At 52.9% G+C, this 14,408-nt stretch overlaps 1 protein-coding gene across 6 annotated transcripts in view; it reads right to left on the reverse strand.

Moving 5' to 3' along the window:
- Positions 1-8,395, reverse strand: part of SHD (Src homology 2 domain containing transforming protein D) — a 46,550-nt gene extending 38,155 nt beyond the window's left edge. Inside the window, exons 1-2 of one of the 6 annotated variants that reach the window (XM_077331916.1) lie at positions 8,021-8,395; positions 5,818-6,320 (exon numbers count right to left, since the gene is read on the reverse strand). In XM_077331916.1, the coding sequence (XP_077188031.1) occupies positions 5,818-6,147 (330 nt within the window). In that variant the 5' untranslated portion in view covers positions 6,148-6,320; positions 8,021-8,395. Of the gene's footprint in view, positions 1-5,817; positions 6,321-7,069; positions 7,350-7,443; positions 7,462-7,899; positions 7,931-8,020 lie in introns of those variants that run through there. The other 5 variants (XM_077331911.1, XM_077331917.1, XM_077331912.1 and 2 more) reach the window with 5 other exon arrangements.
- Between the last annotated feature and the right edge of the window lie 6,013 nt (positions 8,396-14,408).

Genomic DNA, 14,408 nt, shown 5'->3' on the forward strand with positions numbered 1-14,408 from the left:
GCACAGTTGACCAGTGAGCTTCAAGGCGGAGCGGGAATTCGAACCCAGGCCTGCCAGATCCGAGACCGGCCGCTGATCTGCAAGGTGGGCGTGGGAAGTGCAATCCCACTGCAACCACCCCAGGGGCACCCTGAGTGGGTTTGCCCTTGCCTGCCCCCATGCCACAGCGCCAGAGGTTTAGGGCTGGAGACAGAAGGTCGCATACAAACTCTGTGTGTGGGGTGCCCTGGCTACCCTGGTTCTGCAGGCTTGGGCCACGTTCCCCTGCAAGAAGCCCACCCAACCTGTTTGAGCAGCAGAGGAAAATTAAGAAGCCCTAGGATGCCTGGCCCACTCTTATAAACATTGCACTGCTGCCACATTTTCTCCTTCCCTAGGAGCTAGGCTTGCTCACTCAGGGTTGGGAAATTCTTCAATGTTTGGGGTGTGGAGTCTGTCAAGGGGAGATTTGGGGAGCGGAGGAACCTCAGCGTGCATATCATGGCATGAAATCCCCCCTCCAAAGCAGTCACTTTCTCCAGGGGAACTGATCCCTGTAATCTGGAGATTTATCGTAATTCCAGAAGATCTCCCAGTCCCACCTGGAGGCTGGCAACCCAAGCTGTAGCTGAGAATTCCTGGAAGATTTTGTGCGCTAGAATAGAAATGTCTTCTCCGGCCTCCAGCCTTTCTCTGCCTGATCCCCTTTCACAGCTTCTTTCGCGGCCGATAACCTCTCTCCCCTCTCCCACCGGAGGTCACGCTTGCCTGCTCTTGCTACCGAGACAACATTCATCACAATTTATATTAGGTGTTGCTGATCTATTATCACCGATGAATTCACTGTCACAAGCGCAGGGCATGAATCCTCTGCCGACATTTTAATTAAAACGAGGTGGCGATACACAGAGACACCCTAGTAGTGCAACATGCCCCCCACACATTACAAATCGCGCACATTTGGGAACATGGTTTGTATGCAAGAGCCTTTTGCCATTTGTGCTTCAACACCACAACAACTAACTATCTGGAGGGGGTGCCCAGTCAGTTCCTTCCCCATCAGGTCATGCTGGAATGAATCCTCTGCCATGTTCCTTTTCCCACATGGCATATCGCCTCTTCACAAGAACTGCTCCCTCACCGTGTACCTACAGCCAAGATGAAAATCTGCAAAAGTGAGCTGGTCTTTAAAAAAAATGAGCGCACGCTACAACAAAAGTTTTAAATCTGAATAGTTTTTAAAATATACGGAATTTCAAAAATGGAACGTGAACATTGCTTTGAAACCCAGCACAATATTTTTGAGCATGACATTCTTAATACAAAAAAAACGAATGCCTGGAAACATTTTAAGCCCAGTATTTTATTAGGAGGTAATTTGTAAAGGAATCTGATAAAGGCGGGGGGGGGGGGCTGAGAATTCCCATGGGGCTGCATATAAATGTGCATGCCCAAACTCACTGCAGAGCCAGACAGATCAGCGCCCATGACCACTGAGTAGACAACAACTCAAGCAGGTAAACAACAATTTTATCACTACATAAATAAAACCATAGAAGGCTTAATTCATATTTTGTTCATTCTTCAGCCATGCTTGCTCGGCACCAACAAGTTCTTGGAGATTTGGGGATGTGGGCTGAGCCAGTTAAAATCTCCCTAATTAAAAGATTAAAGCCAGTATTCCCAGGCTTACAATAGTATTGCCAGGCCTACACCTTAAGTCTGCCTGAAGAGGAGTCAATGTTTATGAAATATTTATAAAAATAATGTCATTAATAGCCCCAATACTTGGTCTTCACCACCACCAAATGCCTCTCCATCAACAGCTATTATTAATTCCATTTTAACCCTCCTCATTCGGAGGGGGTGTCCATTATCCTCACAACAACCCTGCGGAGTAGGCTTAACAGATAGAGCTGATTGGCCCACAGTCATGTGAGGTCAGCCTTCCTGCTACCAAGCTTGCAAACGTTGTGGATTAAGTAGCTTTTTGCTACTGACCCGGCAGGCAGAAGATAAAACAAGCAGAGAGCCCAGCAGAACCCTGGGAGTGAAGGGACGCAAGAGGGCTGATCCACCATCCCAGGAGGCTGTAAAGCTCCTCCTGATGATGTTACCCTTCTTTCAGTTTGGACAATCATGCCACTAAACATATACAGAACAGGATAAAATCATTTACAAACAGCAATATAAAACTTAACTAAAAACCCTAACACAGTGCCCCAGTTCTGGCCAGCATCGGTGTCATATCGGACTTCGGAGGGTCAGGGGGTGGAGATGAAGGCCTCCCACCCCTCCAAATCTCCAGGAATTTCCCAGCCCTCCATGACCAGGGACCGCCAGGCCACCCACCCCTCGGAGACTGCCATGCTAAGAGCACTTTCCCGGGAGTAAGCCCCATTAAATTAGCAGGACTTGCGGCCAAATAGAACTGCTGAGGAGAACGGCTCCCTCAAGGAACTGGTCGGTCCAAGGTTTCAGGATCTGATGGGCAGCTAGGATGCGAACCCAGCTGAAGTCTCTCCGACTCGCTCATAAGGATGAGGGGCAACACAACTGAGGGTCTGGAAAAGCCTGTCGAACAGAAGGCGCATACATGTTCAATTTTCAGCAAGCCACTGCTTTGAGGAATTGGCTGGAGCATTTCATGCGCGCCTCCCTCCCTTTGGCACGATCTGTCACCCCGGCCGCCTGGCTCAGCACTGACTGTTCTGTGTCCGCGTCTGTTAGAACTAGCAGCCGGGGGGGGGGGGGTCACCAGAAGTCTGTGAGCAGAAGGTATGAAAACTCAAGCTGCGATCTTGTTAGCTGGGTGCAAAAGTATTTGTCAAATAGCAGCTTCTGTCTCTATGGAGAGCGCATCGAAAGGAGGGAAGAAGGAGAGAAGGTGGGCTTGCAGAGTCTCTTGGGGGCAATTAACACCTCCCCATGGATCACTGCTATTCATATTGGGGGCACAGGAGAACTCACTTAGCATAAACAACCCAAAAACATAGATTCAGGTACGTAACCCTGTAGGTCTGAAGCAGCATTGCAGAACGAAGTGTGCCTGCACACTAAAGCTCACACAGAGAATAAAACTTTGTTATCCTTAAAGGTGCCAGTGGACTCCAGGTTTGTTCAGCTCAAAAATGTGTGGGTCTGTGGGGGAGAAAGAGACTTCGGGGTGAATGGCTGTTTCTCTCTTTCATCTCCTTATCAGACGTGTTCCCGGCCAAAGAAGATGAAGTGAGTTGAGTCTAGAGTTGCCAGCCTCCAGGCAGGCCGGGAGAGCTCCTTAAACTGCAGAAATGAATGTTTCTGTATGGGCTGCATGGCCTCAACTGTGTGCCTGGGGGAAGAGCGCCGTTTTGCAGACCCTTTGGAACCCTGACAGCGCCTAAAGGCTCCTGACCTCTGCAGGCAGCTCATCCCCCCCCCCCCCAGGGTGGTTGAGGCCAAATGCACTTCTTTGGGGTAGGCACCAGGAGCAAACTGGAGTTTGCCAATCATCGGGCTCTTCGGGGGACGTACTCCTGCCATTCCCTCCATCAGAAGATTTCAGAATGGCTCAAGAGAAGTCTTGATTCCCCAACAGGCCTGGCTGCTTTAGAACTGTGGCCTTTCATACACCCACTGCCAGGGCTGTTCCGTTTTGCAGGACAGGACAGAGAAGGGAAAAGGAAAGAAGACCCGGGCATTCTGCGTCCCTGTATGTGTGCCGTTCCCGTCATGTGTGCCAGGCCCGAGATGTTACTGTGGGGGATCCTGAAGAAGAGGAGGAGGAGGAGACAGGAGCCAAAACGCTTTGAAAGCGGGGACAGACTCAGATTTACCAGAGAACAGAATTGATCGTGGCTCAGAACTTCCATCCCAAAGCAGCTGTTGGCAGGTTCACTCCTCACAGTGCCCAGGGGTAGCTTGCGCCAAGCACATTTTCCTGATGATCAGGGCACCCAGCTGCCCAAGTGCAGCAGAGACCTGCTCACCTAAATCACTCCACTGACTGCCCATCAGTTACCAGCCTCAATCCAAGGTATTGTCTATTATATCCAAAGCCCTTCATGGCCTGGCTCCCCCTGTACTCCGCTATGACAGCTCTGAGCAATGGTTGCCAATGGGCATCATAGAATCCTAGAGTTGGAAGGGGCCATACAGGCCATTTAGTCCAACTCCCTGCTCTACGCAGGATCAGCCCTAAGCATCCTAAAGCAAAGGATTATCATCCACAACTGCCCAGAACCTCCGTGGCACTCCCAGGGGGTGTCATTCCACTCTGTACCTTGCCCTTCCAAGCCCAGAGTAGTCTATCTGTGATGGAAAATCCACTCCACATTTTGTTTGCAACTCTTTTCCTGTTTCAATGCAACTGTTTTGATGGAGCTCATGCCAGTCAATGGGCATTCTTGCCTCCCATTATTTCCAATGGGCCTCCCACCATCTCCCATGGTTTCCAAAGGTCATTCGTTTTAGTTCGTCCCTACAGAATGGCCTGCCTGATGAGGGCACAGAAACTGTTGTTCTCCTCGGTTTCTGCAAACTGTGCAAAATGGAATTCTCCAAGAGGAAGAAGAGCTGGCTTTTTTCTCCAGCAGAAGGAGATCGCCTTCCCTTTCCTCTCTCCACAACAGACACCCTGTGAAGGAGATGAGGCTGAGAGAGCCCTGATATCACTGCTCAGTCAGAACAGATTTATCAGTGCTGGAGTGAGCCCAAGGTCGCCCAGATGGCTGCATGTGGGGGAGTGCAGAATCAAACCAGATGAGAAATCCACACACCTAACCACTACACCAAGCTAGCTCTCCTGACTTTGCTAAAGGGTTAATATGGGTGTATTATGATAAATATGCACACAAAGCTTAGAACCAGATTTAGACTTCGTTGGTCTTTTAAAGGGGCCGCTGGATTCAGATTTTGTTCTAGCATCCTTCTGAGCATTACACCCTTGAAAGAAGCAGTGTAAGATCAGGAGACGTGGAAACAGCTGGGCCAAGTATCGGACATGACTGAATCACCCCAAAAGACACTCCAGTCCAGCATCAGGCTCTCCACAGAGGCCAAACAGATTTTCACAAGACGCACAACACTCCTAAACAGAATTTGTTCACATATGCATCACAGGCTGTAGAAGGCACTGGGTGAGGGCTGGGGCTCAGTGGAAGAGCATGGGTATGCAGCAGTTCTCACAAGTTCTCACCAGTTAAAAGGATCTCCAGTTAAAAGGGTCAGGCAGCAGGGGGTGGGCAAGAATTTCCTTTGCCTGAGAGCCTGGAGAGCTGCTGCCGGTCTGAGTAGACAATACTGATCACAGATCTGGCATACGGCAACTCCATTTCTGATGGGCTTAGGGGATAGGAAAGTCAGATGGCAGGAGACACGTCCTAACAGGGATGCAGTAGATCAGCTATGAGGATGGTGGAGGAGCTCTCCCTTGCTGGACAGCTCAAGCTTTGGATTTCATGCAGCAAGAGGGAGGCTGGACTGGATGGCCTCTAAGGCCCTTTCCAGTGTCAGGATGCTATGCAAACCGAATACAGGAACCACATCAGGGAAAGAGAAAATGGCAGATTTCATCATCTGTTGCCTTGCCTCTAAGCTTTCCACCCCATCCTCACTTTCTCACACCACCCTCTGAAGTCAAGAAACTTAGCCTGAAAAGAAAACAACCACAAATGTCTATTTGGCAAGATACATAAGCCTTGCAGGACAACCACCCCAGGGGGCCAGCCACCACCCCACAGGACACCGCAAAAGGCCACAGACCCTGAACCTGTGGGCACACCGTGTCCGTGTTAGAGGATCCTCACATCCCCATGCACCCTTGCCCAGGGGGTCATTCCGCCAGTGGGCAGCGCCTACCTGATCTGGTGGCATTATTGCTTCTTCTGTGGCAGAGGCCAAGAGCGCTTTGCTCCTGTTGAGATCAGAGGCATCCACTTTGATCAGGCGGTGTTTTGGAGAGCCGTACTTCCCTTCCGAATTGCTGCTGGCGGGGGCCGCTTTGCTTGGGGACCCCCCAGGGTCTGGCTCAGGTTTCCCGTCCACGTCTTCGTAGGGATCCTCAAAGTCCAGGCTCTTCTGTGCTCGATAGGCCTTTAAGATCTCGCTTTCAGTGTAGTCCGGTTTGGGGGGCTGCGGGGGAGACCTCCGGCTCCCAAAACTCAAGTAATCCTTAAGCCACTTGGCCATCGGTGGTCGCCTCCTTCCTTTCCTGTTGGCCCCAAGCCGCTAATCTCTCTTGGCCAAACAAGCCAAGGCAGAGGAGAACAAGATTCTCAAACAGCAACCAGGTAATCCTTCATGGGTCAACGTGATTTATAATCCAAATTAGGAATCATCCATTTTCTCCCGTGCTACGCCTGCTGCAGAGAGAAGAGAAAAGAGCAAACTCTCCGGTACCGTTTTATCTTATGCCATAACACACGGATGTTGGATGGCACCCTGTGATCTAGCCGCCTGACCCTGCCCACCCCCCGCTGCTCCCACATGGGACCCACAAACAGAATTGCTTGGGTGCTGCCAGGGGAAGCTGGCTCTCCCTGTTAGCACAAACCCCAGGTTCGAAACCCTGCTTGTGCCATGAAAACACACTGGGTGGCCTTGGGCCAGCGGCACCCACTCTGCCTAACCCAACCTCACAGGGCTGTTGCGAAGATAAGGTGTGGCAGAGAGGCCACCGATGCCTGCCACTTGGGCGAAAGGAGTAAATCCACCCTCCTGCCCTGCAGGGTTGTCATCAAAACCATCCCATCTTGGTGACAAGCGGGGGGGGGGGGGGGGGCTCGGAAGTCTTCCTTCCCCTGCCAGGAGGATTCCGTCGCTCAGCTCTCCCCCACCCTCGAAACCGAAAGTTCCGTCTCCCTGGCGCAGCAGCTGCCCCGGTCCAAGTGGCGCCGCCCCCCCCAATCCCGAAGGAGGGCGAAAGGTGCCCGGCGGCTCCTTGCTTGTGGCGCGCGCGGGGAAGCAGCAGCAGCGCCGTCGGGCCCGGGGACAGCGCGGCTCTTCTCCCCGCACAGCAGGCCGGCCCGGACCCCGGGGCGAGCAGGGGGCCAGCGTTCGCCCCCCCCCCCCAGGGCTGGTCCCGGCCCCTGGCGCCTCCGCGGGGACTTACTCGAGAGTAAGCCGGCAGGGCTGCAGGTGGGTCGCACAGAGAGGCGCCGGGGTGGGGGTGGGGGAATCCCAGTTCTTTGCCTGGCTCGAAAGGTGACCGACCCCCCCCCCCCGCTTGTGCAACGGAGGCGGGGGGGGGATCCAGGCGCTGAGGGTCGCCCGCGGACTGAAGCCCCCCGCCCGTTTTGCAGCCGGCGAAGTTCCGGGCCGGGGGCGGTCGCTGGAGTTGGGGAGAGCGCGCAGGAGCCCTTCTTTGTTCGCCTCCGCAGAGCCCCCCGGGGAAGAGAAAGCCAAACACGCGCAGACCCCCCCCCCACATCCACACCCGACGCCCCCGCCATCGCAACACCCCCACCCCCAAAACCCCCAACCAACCCGGCTGCGGCCAGAGCGAGGTCCCGGCGGCAGGCACCCCCCTACTCCCCCCCCCCCCACCGCAGGGCCCGTGCGCGGCGTCCAGGCTCGCAGTCCAGGGGTCGGTGGCCAGGAGCCCCAGCACGAAGCCCACCCGCACGGGTTCCCTGCCTGGCTGCACGAGCCGGAGCAAACGGCCGAGGCACGGAAAGCCCTTCCTCCCGCCCGGCAGTTGGCATGCTCGGGGCCTCTCCCCCCCCCCCAGGCCGGAGACCCCCCCCCTCCCCAGAAGCACCAAAGCCGGAGTGGAAAAAGTTTAGCCGCCTGGTCCATCCTGACTAGAGGCAGGGTTGGGAGGGGGGGCTTTTCTTTCTTTGTTAAATATTTGAGCCTTTGCCCGCAACCCCCCTCCCCCCCCCACTGGCCAGATTCAGAGAGGTGAAATTTGTCAAGGGCGACAACCCCCCCCCAGCAAACCTGAGCCGAGGAGCACCGAGCTCTGGCCAAGCAGGAAAGGGAATGGGGGGGGGGAGAGGATAAAACCCAAAGTCAAAATCCCCCCTCCCTCTCCCCCTCTCCCTCCGCCTATTTTTCTCACCTGGCAGAGAGATCAAAGGAGGGGGGGTGCAGGTTGCTAAAACCCAAACTGGAAGGGGAGAGAGAAATTTGGGGAGGGGGCAAAATAGGGCAGGGGGGAGGGAAAGAGAAAGGTAGGCAGGAGAAGCCCGGGTCCTTCTCTCTGCAGCTCTTGCAAAGCGGTCTCCCCCGCTCTTTGCCCATTTTCCCCTTGCAGGGAAAGGAAGAAGGTTAGACCGTCTTTGGGGGGCGGAAAGAGTGTCTCAGCCCCTAAGGCGTGATTTCCTTGCATGATTTAAGGATGAATTTCCCTTTCCAAATCCCTCTAATGCAAAAAACAAAACAAAAAAAGAGCTTAAAAACAAACAAACAAAGCCCCTGCTTGCCTTGCCCAGTCCAGCCCCCTCCCCTCTCCCAAGGATGACCCGAAGACCTCGCTGGCTGCAGACTCACTGGGGTACAAGGAAGGACAGGGCTTTATTTTTTTAAACCCAGCCTTCCCCCCCTCCCTCCTTTAAGGCTGAAAATATAAGGAGACGACCCATAAATCTAGCAAGGCTCTTTTAAACTTCTTTGTTGTTCTATAGAATGGGGGGAGGTTCCCAAGAGGGGTTCCCACCCCATTTCTCTCCCCCTCCCCAAAAACCAAGCATATAGCTTCCAACAAGTCTCTTCTCTCTACTGCCTTGAAAGGCTATTTGCATGCTTTGAAATTGCTCTGCCTTGGCTGGCGGGTGAGGAGGGGGGGGAGAGGATGGAATTGAGGGGGGGGGGAGATACCGCACCTCCCACCACCACACCCCCCAGAGGACCAGATGTTGCAGAGAGAGAGAGAGAGAGAGAGAGAGAGAGAGAGAGAGAGAGAGAGAGAATGGCACACACACCCCTTTAATTCAAGAGTAACAAGAACACCTCTTCTTCCACTGCCCACGATTTTAAGTTATTGAACCTGAATTTACCGCCTCTCAGTAGGATTCTTTTGGGAAGGGGGAAATTATTGGGGGTGGGGGAAGCAATTTTTAAAAAGGTGGGCTTTTATGTGGGGAGGACATTTCCCTGCCCTTCCCCGTGCCCAGAAAACAAAACAAACCAGGACAATTCTCTATTCTAGTTTGGTGGCCTCATTTTCCTCTTGAAAGTAGCTGGCAAAATTGATTTGTTCAAGGTGGGGGGAAGCTGATATTGACTGGACGGTGTGTGTTGGGGGGGGGGTGTCATTTCCTCTCTTTCTCCCTTACCACGAAACCCTGGAGAATACATTATTTTCCCTTCCCCCCACTTCTCTCTTCTGTAGTTAATGGCCATTTTATAGCTTCGATTTCTCCCCTGGTTTGTGGGGGGAGGAGATATTGACCAGCAGAAAGAAAAGTTGGTGGAGGCATTTGAAAGATATGGGGAAAGAAGAAGAAGAGCACCAATGAATCTCCTCCTCCTTTTCCTTGGTGGGTGAGTGCTTAAAAATAGAGCTTCCTCACACATTCCCTGGCTGCCTCTGGGGAGGCCGACCAATTTTGACCAGGTGTGAATTGCAAGGTGGGCTGAAAGAATGAAAGAAAGGTTAGATTTTGGATGCAGAGAGAAAAAGGCAAGTATAGGGAGAGAGGCAGTAACACAAAGAGCACAGAGATATTGAAAAGATAAATAGGGAGAGGAAAGAATTAATGCATACAGAGAAAGATGTTTATAGGACTGTTTGTGCAGGTAGTGGTGGTGGGGGGGAAGAAATGAGGCAAAGAGAAATTAAGTGCCCTCTCACAATGAACCAGATGCCTGGTGTTTACCCAACAATGCATGGGATGGGGGAAAATTATATAGAACCTTTCTCTCTCCTCCACCCCCACCCCCCCAGACTGGAAATTGGAATTCAGTTTTATAAAATTTTAAACTATTTATTGTACGTGTTATAATGTACTGTTATTCTTATATGAAAGACCGCTTGTCTCCTTATGCCAGGAGTAGTCAAACTGCGGCCCTACAGATGTCCATGGACTACAATTCCCATGAGCCCCTGCCAGCGTTCACTGGCAGGGGCTCATGGGAATTGTAGTCCATGGACATCTGGAGGGCCGTAGTTTGACTACCCCTGCCTTATGCCCTCTGCAGGGCTCCCCACTCTGTGGGTGCTAACCTTCTGGTGGTCCCTGGCCCCAGGGATACTCACCTGGCCTCAACCCGGACCAGGGCTTTCTCAGTCCTGGCCCCGACCTGGTGGAATGAGCTCCTGGAAGAGCTGAGGGCCCCAACAGAACTGTCACAGTTCCACAGGGCCTGTAAAACTGAGCTCTCCCGGCAGGTCTTTGGTTGAGGCTGGGGTCAGGGACTACTGGGGCTGCCCCTCTGGCAAAGCTTTAACCTCATGCAAACCCTACCCTGTGGCGATTGGCTGAGGATGGAGGACGGTAGATGGGGGTTATGCCGCCTTTATGGGTCTGTTTTTAAGGGGGACTTCATTGGTTTTATTTGGGATTTTATCTGTTTTTATGTAACCCACCATGAGTCTATGGAAAGTGGCGGGATAAAAATCTAATAAATAAACAAACAAATAAATAAATAGGAGGCATCCTAAAAGCCTCTTGTGGCGCAGAGTGGTAAGGCAGCCGTCTGAAAACTCTGCCCATGAGGCTGGGAGTTCAATCCCAGCAGCCGGCTCAAGGTTGACTCAGCCTTCCATCCTTCCGAGGTCGGTAAAATGAGTACCCAGCTTGCTTGCTGGGGGGTAAACGGTAATGACTGGGGAAGGCACTGGCAAACCACCCCGTATTGAGTCTGCCATGAAAACGCTGGAGGGCGTCACCCCAAGGGTCAGGCATGACCCGGTGCTTGCACAGGGGATACCTTTACTTTTTATCCTAAGAGGATGATTCCAGAGAGACAACAAAGAAACTCTCTTTTGAGCTAAGGGCTGTTTGTTTGTGTAACTGACTGCCAATGGGATGTGGCAATGGATGTTCCCTTTGGTGGCTTCAAAAGAGGACCTGACCAATTCATGGAGGATAAATCCATCGTTGACTATTAGCCAGGATCACTGAGTGAAACCGCCATGATCTGTCCACCTCTGAACATACTGCTTGTGGGCCTAGAATCATAGAGTGGGAAGGGACCTCCTGGGTCATCTAATCCAACCCCCTGCACTATGCAGGACACTCACAACCCTATCGCTCATCCACTATAACCCCCTTGGGCCTTCACAGAATCAGCCTCCTAGGAACTTCTGGTTGGCCAGAGTTGGACCAGATGGACCATTGATGTGATACAGCAGGGCTGCTCTTATGTTCTTAAGTCTGCCTTTCTCTTGAACTCTGAAAGAAAGCTGAAGGGGGCAGGAAAGCAATGGGAGGGTGTCTGGCTTTTACCTACAGAAAAAGAGAGGTCCCAAAGGTTCTCAAGATGCAAAGCTGGGGATCCTTGGGACAGAAAGAGGCAGTCCTTTCCCTCTCACCTTCTCACTGTTGGGAGGGGCCCTACAGATAATCTAGTCCAACTCTCTGTTCAGTGCAAGCCTCCCCGATATCTCAGACTCCCAGTGAGTCAGGCTGCAGAATTCAGATTCCCACCATCTTTGGCTAAACTCACAGCCTCCTCCATGGATGTGGGTCTGTTTGCCTGTCCATCTCTTTATCTTGCTTATTCTTATTCTTTTAAACCCACCTGTCCTCCAAGGAGCCTGGAGAGAGAGAGACGGGTCTGTCCCCTCCTCTGTTTTACAACCACCCTGAGAAGTAGGCTCAGCCCTCTCCATCCCCCACTGCCAGCGCTCTCTTTGAAGGAGGTAGAAAGATTTCCCCAAAAAAGGGAGGAAGAAGGGGATGAAACTCAGTCCTCCTGAGACCAGGTCGTTGCTGGTGACATGCAAAACCATGAGCTACACAGCAGGGCAAAGTGGCAAATTATGAGCTATGAAGAGGCCTCACCCCTTGGAGCAAGGCATGCCCAGCCAGGCAAAGAAAAAGGCAGCTAGAAAAGAGGAAACGGGAGGTCACGTTCTCCATGCTCGCCAGCAGTCTCCTGTCACATGCCGGGGAAGCGTTTCCGGCAAAGACCAACAAAGTTTAACGTTGGCCTTCAAGGTGCCAGTGGCCTCCGACTGTGTCCTGGCGCTTCAGACCCACCTGACAACCCACCTGCAGCGCAGCTTCTGCAAAGACCAGGGAGCCCTTCTAAGAACACCTTCCTGAGAGTAAACCCCTCTGAACAAAACGGAGCCGGCTTCAGAGTGGGCCTCCTTCCCTTTCTAGTTGAGACCAATAGTGATCGGGGGCATAATTTTCCAAGTGGTGGACTCCAAATATTATGCACCCTGCGGTCACTCAGCTCAGCTAATCTGGGCAAGCACAGCATGGCTGATGGGTGAGAAAACATTTCCTTTGGTGTTACGCATGAGAACTGCCAAGTCGCAGCCAACCCAGCAAGGGGCTTCCAAGACAAGGGAGGAGCAGAGGCATGGCCTCCCTCCACACAGGCTTCCTGGGTGATTCCCCCATCCGAGTACTGACCCTACTTAGCTTCTGAGAGCTGACGAGCTTGGGCTAGACCGTGCTGTCTTCCTTCCCCTTCAGTATTAAAGGTAAAGGTAAAGGTATCCCCTGTGCAAGCACCAGGTCATGTCTGACCCTTGGGGTGACGCCCTCTAGCGTTTTCATGGCAGACTCAATACGGGGTGGTTTGCCAGTGCCTTCCCCAGTCATTACCGTTTGCCCCCCAGCAGCAAGCTGGGTACTCATTTTACCGACCTCGGAAGGATGGAAGGCTGAGTCAACCTTGAGCCGGCTGCTGGGATTGAACTCCCAGCCTCATGGGCAAAGCTTTCAGACAGCTGCCTTACCACTCTGCGCCACAAGATGCTCTCCCCTTCGGTATTAGAGGGAGATAAATATTTAACAAACAGGATCTCTAGGTTTGCCCCAGGGTCCAACATTGTGGGCAGAGTGTTAAATCAGGACTAAATCAGGATCTAAGCTTGAACCCAGATTCAGTCAGGAAGAACCAAGGGGAATGTTGGCTGGCCATACAAGGTCTTTCTCAAGGCCTCTAGACCAGTGGTCCCCAACCTTTTTATCACTGGGGGCCGGTCAACGCTTGACAATTTTACTGAGGCCCGGTGGGGGAGTCTTTTGCCGAGGGACATTGCCACCACCGCCTGAGCCCCTGCTCCACTTGCTTTCCCGACGGTGCCCCTGACTTCCTGCCACCTGCTGGGGGGCGCTGCCAGCAATAGCTGCGCAGTGCCATGCCAAGGGGGAGCCCCAGCCATGGCGGCCGCCAGAGAGCACCAAAGGTGAGCCGGCGGCAGAGTGGCAGGGCAGCCCCCAAGGCAGCAGCCGGGGAGGAGGACGAGGAGGAGCCGCAGCCCAGTATCGACTGATCCATGGACCGGCCCCAGTCCCCGGACCGGAGGTTGGGGACTGCTGCTCTAGACTAAATCATGAGTCACACAAAGGCCGGAGAACCATGGCCACCACCCTGAGGATAAGCTATGCATCAGCAGGCCATGACAGAACCACCTCTAAGTGAGTCTTTTCGAGGAATGACAACCTTTTCCCCATCACCTTCTCTCGACCTAATTTGCCTCCGGGGGGGGAGGTAAATGAGGAGACAGAACCTTCTGGGCCACCCTGAGCAACTTCAAGGAGGAAGTTTCAGGGGACAGCCATGTTTCTCAGCAGCAGAAGAACAGCAAGATTCGCGTCCACCAAAATCTTCAGGAGATGAGCTTTCAAGCAGCAAAGTTCTGCTCTGCTTTGACTCTCGAAACTCTACCGAAACTCTACCGAAAACTCTACCCCAAAAATCTACCGAACTCCGATCACAAAGAAAAAGGGGCGTTCCAAGGGCGTTTTTGAGCTGCAGGTACGCCTAGAAGTGAAACCAGCCCCATTCTAAGATGAAACCGTCTGCGGTGCCGGCCAGTGAACTCCATCCAGTGTCCACTTCCTTGGGCTGGGTTTCTTTGGCCAGGCGGAAAACCGACCATCTTTAAATAATTCAATCAGAAAAGTAAGGCTCTCCTTTTCAAAGCACCACCGCAAAATGTAAATCTCTTCTGTTGGTTTGTCTAGCTTTTTCCTCTCCAGGCTCCTCCATCCAGAAATACGTTCTACCAAAGCGGAAATGCCATCCTTTCATTTGAAAGATAAATCGCAACCCTTTTTTTGATTCAGAGGATTTCTCATTCTGACCCCCCCTCCCTCCCTCCCTCCCTGCCCGGAGCGATCTCGCTTCTGTACACCTCAGTCGTGACCCCCGTGTAGCGGTGTCTGTTTTGCATTCATAAAAGAGCACGGTTGCCTGCCGCCCCCCCCTCCCCCCCCCGGGACAATCGCAGATTCCGTCTTCGCCTTCGTTTTTTGCTGGGAACAAAGATCTTCCCCCCCCCCCTCCTGCCGATCGACATTGGCGTGGGCAACACTAAG

This window comes from Paroedura picta, chromosome 4 (assembly GCF_049243985.1).
Source record: "Paroedura picta isolate Pp20150507F chromosome 4, Ppicta_v3.0, whole genome shotgun sequence".
Taxonomy (NCBI): Eukaryota; Metazoa; Chordata; class Lepidosauria; order Squamata; family Gekkonidae; genus Paroedura; species Paroedura picta.